This window comes from Berghia stephanieae, chromosome 11 (assembly GCF_034508935.2).
Source record: "Berghia stephanieae isolate SIO BIC M18660-M18661 chromosome 11, UCSD_Bste_1.3, whole genome shotgun sequence".
NCBI lineage: Eukaryota > Metazoa > Mollusca > Gastropoda > Nudibranchia > Aeolidiidae > Berghia > Berghia stephanieae.
This window is the reverse complement of record NC_088370.1, coordinates 3,049,704-3,058,140: the sequence shown is the minus strand read 5'-3', so window position 1 is coordinate 3,058,140 and position 8,437 is coordinate 3,049,704. Positions and strand designations below refer to the sequence as shown.

Genomic DNA, 8,437 nt, shown 5'->3' with positions numbered 1-8,437 from the left:
CGCTCTTTCCGTTTGTATAATATTGTCAACAATGTCATGCGCAGAGTAATATATGTCTCATATGGATTAGTGGGTTTACGTCACTGATGTTTGCCTTAGTCACTTTTTTATTCTCTATAAATAATCACTCGGAGGGTTTAGCTATTTTTTTGTTATTATTTTTTTAAAATTGAGCTTTTATATAGCGCAATATCTACTAAACGTACTCCAAGGCACAGATCTGGAGGAGGCGGAACACTTCTATAACATGGACAGTTACATCACGGTCGATGGCAACATTGAAACAGAAGTTGGTACTAGAATTGGACTTGAAGCTTGCAGTTTTAATGGGCTCGGGGATATTTGGAAAGCAACATCCTTCCATACCAACACCAAAATAAGGATCTAACAATCCAACATCCGCTCTGTTCTCCTGTATGTAGCAATGTAAATGTTGCTGCTCGAAGCTCGAAGAAATAAATAATAATGTGAAATTGAATGTAAGCTTCAATTTAATTACAAAAACAGATCAAATGAAAGTTTCATTCGGATTTCCCCTTTATCAACAAAACAGGATGAATGAAACACCACAGATGAACTACGCCACTACCACATTATCTCATTCATCTGGCGTTTCGTTCATCCTGTTTTGTTGATAAAGGGAAACCCGAAACGTTCATTTGATCTGTTTTTTGTAATTAAATTGAAGCTTACATTCAATTTCACATTATTATTTATTACCTGTATGCAGCAGGAACTTGGAGAATGAACCAGAAGATAATGAGTTGTCACCATTTATTTTGAACAAAGATTCTTTTGAAGAATCCTGGCATTTGGTTGGCAACAGCATATCACCAACGAAGAAATCCTCAGGCCCACAAGAATGCAAAACCTCTGGATGAAGTCAAGCACATACGATGAAAATAGCTGGGTCACGTTCTCCAAATGAAAAAGTCCAGACTGCCTTAATTAACACTAAGAATGTCTCCACCAGGAAAGAGAAAGAGAGGCAGACCAATGGGCACCCGGAGGAGGGAAATCGAAAAGGAGATGAAAGAAGCTGGAAAGACATGGAATGAGCTGAGCTGGCTGGCCCAGGACAGAGATGCAAATACGTGCTGTGACTTTTTATCCCGGGCAAGCATTATCTTATTTCTCACATTATCGACGTAATCATTAAGTTAGTGATGACCAGTTCAATACAAACAATGAACATACCTTTATTTAAACACAAGCTTCATTCGTCTATCTTTGTTGGCGGCTAAAATATCAATCACTTTATTGTGAAAATTGAATAAACACAATCAAACTAGATTAGACTTATATTCACTTTCCACAAGTTCCGCAATTAATGATAATAGGTAGTTTGCGTGAACGTGGCCGATTAGAGATGACGACGATTGGGATTGTTTGGAAGCTGCCCATTTGTTGTTATGACGTCCGAACTGCTATCGCCGTCCACATCTACGCCAGAATAGAAAGAGAGGGTGGAGCCTACCATGATATAACATTTTACAGAGCCCTAATTTCATCATAAAAGTTCTGTCTACTGACAGGTGGGTGGATATCTCTTTCCAGATCTGATGTCCTGAGATTTTTGACCAATCAACGATTGCTCATTTGATAACTCGCTTGTCAACATGTCTCAGCTCATCCCTTGATTTATGATCAAGCATCACAATCAAAAACCGAAATCTGTGTTTTAAACTCTTGAATCAAACGAGGTACATGGGCGCGTTCTCCTAATTAAGAAATGAAAAACGATATATAAATCAAGAACATCGACCAGAAAATATGGAAACTATCATAAAATTATAAAATTTAAGAAAGCTGTTTTCAAAATCAAAACTATTACAAAAAAAGGTTATTTCTAGATCGATTTTTGTGAGACAAAGACAGTTTTCCTCCATTTTTAAAGCTGTTTCCAACAATGTGGTTTTCAAATTTATCGCAATTAGATTATTTGTATTATTTTTTTTAATGCCCAATTGACTGCTCAGGAAATGAATACGTAATCCTTGGCGGCTAGCGAGTAGGTGTTAACTTTTGCGTATTCCTTTCCCACGCAGACGCACACACCCACCCACCCACACATCATCTTGGAAGTGTAAAGCCACTCCTTTTGGAGGACTGGATACTTAACTTGTGCAACTGATCTTCTTGTTTCGAAGTGATGGCAACCCATTTTCTAATCTAATCCTCGCTCTTTTACGCCTCGTAAACCTAATAAATTGCCTTAACAGTCTGCTACTATGATAACCTATTCATTGAGGAGGACTAATTACACACTTTCAAGAGTTTTGAACCGGATGAGAGGAAGGTGTTACGTACTGACTTCTCTGCCTTATTCACGGTGTCTAAATCTAATCGTCATAAAACCAATTTCAAACAAAGAGTCAAATTTATAGATTAAACATTGGTATATATTAACTATGACTTACACGGTCTGTTATCCTGGACATTAATGTCATTCTGGAACGATGATGGAACCAAAATCTGGTTATCCATGCTTGCTAGGTCTGGCTGACCTGACGGTGGATCGAGTCCTGGTGATTTTACAGCAACACTCTGGTTGGTTAAATCTTTAAGTTTGCTATCCTTCGAGTTGCTCATTCCCCTTTCGATAGGCTCTTCTTCCATTAATGTGTTATTATCATGCAGGTTTTTTGTTTCTCCTAGTTGGTAAAAATCTCCTTTTCCAATACTGTTCTGATCATTCTTGTTACTCAATTCTCCAAGATGGTTTAAATCTTAATAATCTAAGGTGCTGGTTTAATTAGGTCTGTTTATCTCTTTCTAATTTGCAATTTCAATCGTTTTCGTTTCTTGTTATTTTTGCATTCGACGTCGCTCCACGATCAAGTTGGGATTATATTATCTGTTGATAAAGGCAAAAGAAATATTACAGTCATGATCATCATCAACATCATCATCAATATCATCATTATCATCATCATTATCATCATCATTATCATCATCATCATCACTATCATTATCATCATCATCATCATCATCATCATCATCATCATCATCATCATCATCATCATCATCATCATCATCATCATTATTATCATCATCATCATCATTAACAGCAACGGTATTTTATCATCATCGTTGTTATCGTTGTTGTCGTCGTCGTCTTCAATGCCAGTACATTTCAACTATTATCATTATCATTTTTGTATATTAGGGTTATATCATTACTATCATTATTATTATTATTATTATTATTATTTTGTTGTTTTTGTTGTTGTCGTCGTTGTTTTCGTTGTTGTTGTTGTTGTTGTTGTTGTTGTTGTTGTTGTTGTTGTTGTTGTTGTTGTTGTTGTTGTTGTTGTTGTTGTCGTTGTTGTTTTCGTTGTTGTTGTTGTTGTTGTCGTTGTTGTTGTTGTTGTTGTTTTCGTTGTTGTTGTTGTTGTTGTTGTTGTTGTTGTTGTTGTTGTTGAAAACCCAGGGTGGACATAATTTGCATTATTAAAATGATATTAAAATTCAAGAATGTTTTGGTTTATTTATGCAGCAAAAATACCTTATGCGAATCGGCGAGAGGGCTTTAGCCATTTTCATTGGCTCGTATCGCTGGATGCACATTGTGCAGATCTCTGAAATTACATATTTAGACATTATGGCCAAATGCATTGTCCTCAAATTGACCTTAACATATCCACACAAAAAACAAAAACTCTCTAACATCTGGGGTTTTAAGAAACGTGAAACAATTCCCAGATGTTTGAGAGTTTTTGACAAGACGAGGGTTTCTTCCATTAAAGACGAGATTTTAACCAAAATTTTTAAGACTTGATTATTTGTTTCTATGTTATTGTTTTTTTGTTTGTTTGTTTTTTTTTTTTGTGTGTGTTTTTTTGGGAGGGGGGGGAGGTGGGGGGGGGGGGGGGGGGGGGGTGTCGGGTTTCAGATTGTCATTCAACTGAATTGATATCCGATAACAATAATAATAACACTACTACTACTACTACTACTACTACTACTACGACTACTACTACTACTACTACTACTACTACTACTACTACTACTACTACTACTACTACTACTACGACTACTACTACTACTACCACTACTGCTTCTACTAATGCTAAAATTACAACTATTAATATGTAACATCTACCTGTCTACATGCCATCCATCGTACCTCAATAGACTGAATGTCTTTTGAGATATCTTGTATAGTTTCATCAACCAGGCGATATAATTACCTTTTTCTATTTTTAACACAGTAAGTAACGAGCAATGATAAAATCAACTACTTTTGAAACTTTATAAAATGCGAATACTTGATAACATAAGACGTAAAACAACTCCTTGTAAATATAGAAACATTTACAATTATATCTGTGTTGCTTTCTAACTCACAGTCTGTGATCTAACTTACTTTGATAACTTTTCTATTTATAATATGGGGGAATTGCTTCACACAACAGTAGGCAACGACGGCTTTGCGTCAGTGAGCTCAAACAAAAGAGTTACAAATACTGCTTTCGCAAAGGTTGCCAGTTTAAAGATTTAACGCCAAATTCCATTAAAGGCGTTTTTTTGGGGTTTTTTTTAAGCCACTTAGTATTGAGAAACGGGGTTTGCCAATTCGGCATTTATGATTATTTCATTTTTACATTTATTATTGTAATCAACTTAATTTAACTCGTTTGATAGACCCATGATCAATTGATATTGATGATAATATTTGGTGTCGAATTGCCACAAATGTAACGAATTGAAAATGAAATGAATATGTTTATGTTGTGTATATCGCACGCGTGAAAGAAAGAGAGGAAGAGAGAGAGAGAGAGAGAGAGAGAGAGAGAGAGAGAGAGAGAGAAAGAGAGAGAGAGAGAGAGAGAGAGTGGGAGAGAGAGAGGAAATAAGTAGGAGTGAAATATCTGTTCAATGTTATAGTTATCATATAACGTTATAACAAGTGTAACTAAATGACAAATTGCCATGTTTATGGACAATAAAGATCTATTATTATTATTATTATTATTATTATTATTATTATTATTCTTATTATTATTATTATTATTATTATTATTATTAGTATTATTAGTATTATCGTACAGACGTGATTTAATCTTTTATAAATCAAGACACTCATAAAGAAAAGATTTACTTCAAATTATTGATAGTATGCGCTTGGCTAAGAATTTCACAACATTACCACCCGGAAGTATAACGGCCAACACACAAAACTATGTGTAACGTAGTCTTGTTAATACAGTTTAGTAAGAATTACTCATCAACGCGGATGGCAAAAATCAATAACAAATACCGAATGACGTCAACTTCATACCAGCTATATACGTGGTCATTGGAATTTTAAAAAGTGATGGCCAGAAAAGTCAATTTTTTAAAAGACCTTTTGGCATTTTCTTAGACCTGGTTGGAATCTTTTACAAAATAAATCTGGCAACCCGGTTCACTTGGAAAACCCAACTTGTCGGTGTCAGAGATTTGTCATCTTTCCTATTTCGATGGTTGCTGTACACTCGAAAACAATATGCCCTTGAACCATGACCTAACTATAGTACTCTAGCCTTGAACAGAACATGCCCTTACAGAGAGAACGTAAACATGGTTTTGCGCATGCGTCTCTCGTCCTCGCTTCCGGTAAAGTGTCTCATGCCGCTTTCAAGTAAGGTCACCTGGAGGAAGCTTAGGCGTCCTTAAATGACGAAGAGTGCTTTGTTTTTTGTTTGTTTTTGTTTTTAAGGGTTTTACGACACTTGCAACACATTAAGGTCATACAGCGCCAGTAAAAAGGAAGAAAATGGGATAGTAATAAGTTCTAGAATTACAATTAAATCACCCAAGAAAAAGTAAGACAAAGGAAAATTGGATCAAATAGGGAACAGATGTAGATTCCAAGAGCACACTATCAAAGTACTTTGTTTGAGATCACCAAAAAGTCTTATCTAGTCACAAGCACAGGTCCCAACTAAGAGGAATACACTCAAATATTTACAAATCATATAAAATATGTAAACAAAACATAATACATTACATAACAGAGAGATGATTTATAAGGAAAAAAATATTATTTCCCAAAACTAACTATACATTTGACTGTTTTCCTCTCACCAAGGGTATCCAGTCAGGGCCAGGACAAAACCAAGTAATCTCATTCCAAGACAAAGACAGAAAACTAGTTGGAAAACAGATATGGGGGACAGAAGACACAGTAATTACCTCCCTGCCCACTATGGGAGGTCAGGATCCCCACCCAGGAAGCGTGCTTTAATTCGAAGTAGACATAACACAAAACTTTCCATAATAAACGAAAGTTAATGATTTGTTTACCTTTGAATGAATGAATGAATGAATTTATATAGCGCCTAGATCCACAATGTGCTCAGAGGCGCTTTATAATTCAAATAAAACACAAAAATAAATTGATAATTTAAGCATAAAATCTATCATATTGGAATAGCATTAATCAATTAGTAATTTAATTACCACGCACTGTGTTACAAGATGAAAATTGAGGATATCTATAACATGTATGCCTAATAGAAATGCTAAACATCAAATGATTTTCTAAAGAGATGTGTTTTAAGTTTCTTTTTAAAGTTTTCAAATGTTAGTAATGATAGCGAAACATCACTCGATTTTGCAGCATTATTTACCATTATAGTTGAAAACGGTAGGGGCTGCCTGTGATTGTGAAAATAGTAACGACAGAGTGAAAATGGAAAGGTTTCGTATAGAAACGATACAGACAAGGGACGTATCGGATACAAACCCTTCGTCAGCACAATAATACACAAATTAATGTGGAAAACAAATAAAATAAAAGTACTAGAAGTAGTAGTAGTAGTAGTAGTAGTAGTAGTAGTAGTAGTAGTAGTAGTAGTAGTAGTAGTAGTAGTAGTAGTAGTAGTAGTAGTAGTAGTAGTAGTAGTTTTATTTTTTGGCAACATTGTGTTAGAAATTGATCCTTTTTTTCGGCTACTTGAATAAAAATTGGTAACATAAAAATTGTCTGCTTTTTCTCTTGATCAACATAAGACATAATATGGCTAACAAAATATCGGTAAAATTACTCAGCTCGGCAAGTGTGACGAACGATTTTCTTTCACTGCGTGTTTCTTTATCATTCGTCAGCGTCTCATTCAAAACCACTTCAAACCTAGTGGACGAGACATATATTTGATTAACACCTCCAGCTAAGATACTCAGAACATGGACAGTCTTTTTCCAATAAAGCTCTAAATTTTTCTAACGGAAATTTTGGTCGTTAGGTGGGAAACCTTTCCGTTGTATAACTGAACACTCACTTTCAGCTTAAGGCTTATTTACCTGTTCAAATTGTCTGCCCATTGTATCCATACCTCCTGCTAATTACCTTTTCCAAACAAGACTCCAACGTGCATATGCCCTGAGGTTATTGTCTCGTTCAAAAGTAGCTAAAATTACAATTAAGGTCTAGCTCTCCGGTAATTATCCGTTATTCTTTCTTACCAAAGCATCTGGATATCATTGGCTATCTAAAACAGGAACATTCTTCTGATTGGCTATTCCCATAATTCAGACGCGTTCCTTAATTTCACAAAATCAAATTCATCTCTGAATTTAATCACACACACGCTAAGAAGCCCAAGAAAGAAGAGCTTTCCCTCCAATTTCAAACTCGTAAAAACTTCTCGGCTGAAGGTAAAATGAATTATTGGTTAACATTCAAAGTGGAACGAGATATTACTGTGAATTCAATTTAATCTATTATTAATATTATAGTTTGTGTATATATTTTAATTGTGCTATCCCATGGATGTTCGTAAGTTGGAATACCTGTACAAAACTATAGCTATATGTACTATAGTTAACATTTGTTTATGATCTATGCTATTATTTCATTTATATTGAATATGTATATTGCTTGAATGTCTGTACCCTACCGCCAATCGCCGGCCACACATCATAACCTCAATTATAATTAATAAAAATAAATAAAGAAATACCAGGACACAACCCTGTTAAATTCTCATCATGTAAGATAGCTCGACTGTCAGTTGATGTTTAATAGGACGATTCGGTGGCGAAAGACAAACTCGATTGGCTCTAAGACCTTGTTGTTTTAACTCTTAATTGAAGGTCCTTGTCCGTGTCCTTGAAGCATCCAGTCGTGCCGAATCCCTGCATCCCAGTCCGTGAATAGGGGTAAACCCCTGATGTCAGCCTCTAACTACAACACACTGTTGTGAAGTCCAGAAAACTCTGCAAGCAGGCGCCAACCCTGGAACTAGCTGATACATTTGCTTCAGTCAAGCAAGCCGGCGGGAGAAAGATAAGCCAAACGGGCTTATACCATTTTCAAATGTATTTTCCACAGACATAGATGATTAGAAACTAACTTAATCAATCAATCATAAATGAATCAATAAATAAATCAATAGATAAATAAATAATAAATTAGATCCACTCAATTAGAGCTATTCTTCCTGATATT

General features: G+C 35.3%; 1 protein-coding gene across 4 annotated transcripts in view; it reads right to left on the bottom strand.

The window, feature by feature from the left end:
* Positions 1-4,424, bottom strand: part of LOC144956251 (uncharacterized) — an 8,154-nt gene extending 3,730 nt beyond the window's left edge. The window contains exons 1-3 of one of the 4 annotated variants that reach the window (XM_078886686.1): positions 4,370-4,424; positions 3,509-3,581; positions 2,421-2,857 (exon numbers count right to left, since the gene is read on the bottom strand). In XM_078886686.1, the coding sequence (XP_078742812.1) occupies positions 2,421-2,619 (199 nt within the window). In that variant the 5' untranslated portion in view covers positions 2,620-2,857; positions 3,509-3,581; positions 4,370-4,424. Of the gene's footprint in view, positions 1-2,420; positions 2,858-3,508; positions 3,582-4,105 lie in introns of all 4 variants that reach the window. The other 3 variants (XM_078886685.1, XM_078886684.1, XM_078886687.1) reach the window with 3 other exon arrangements.
* Positions 4,425-8,437: the final 4,013 nt, after the last annotated feature.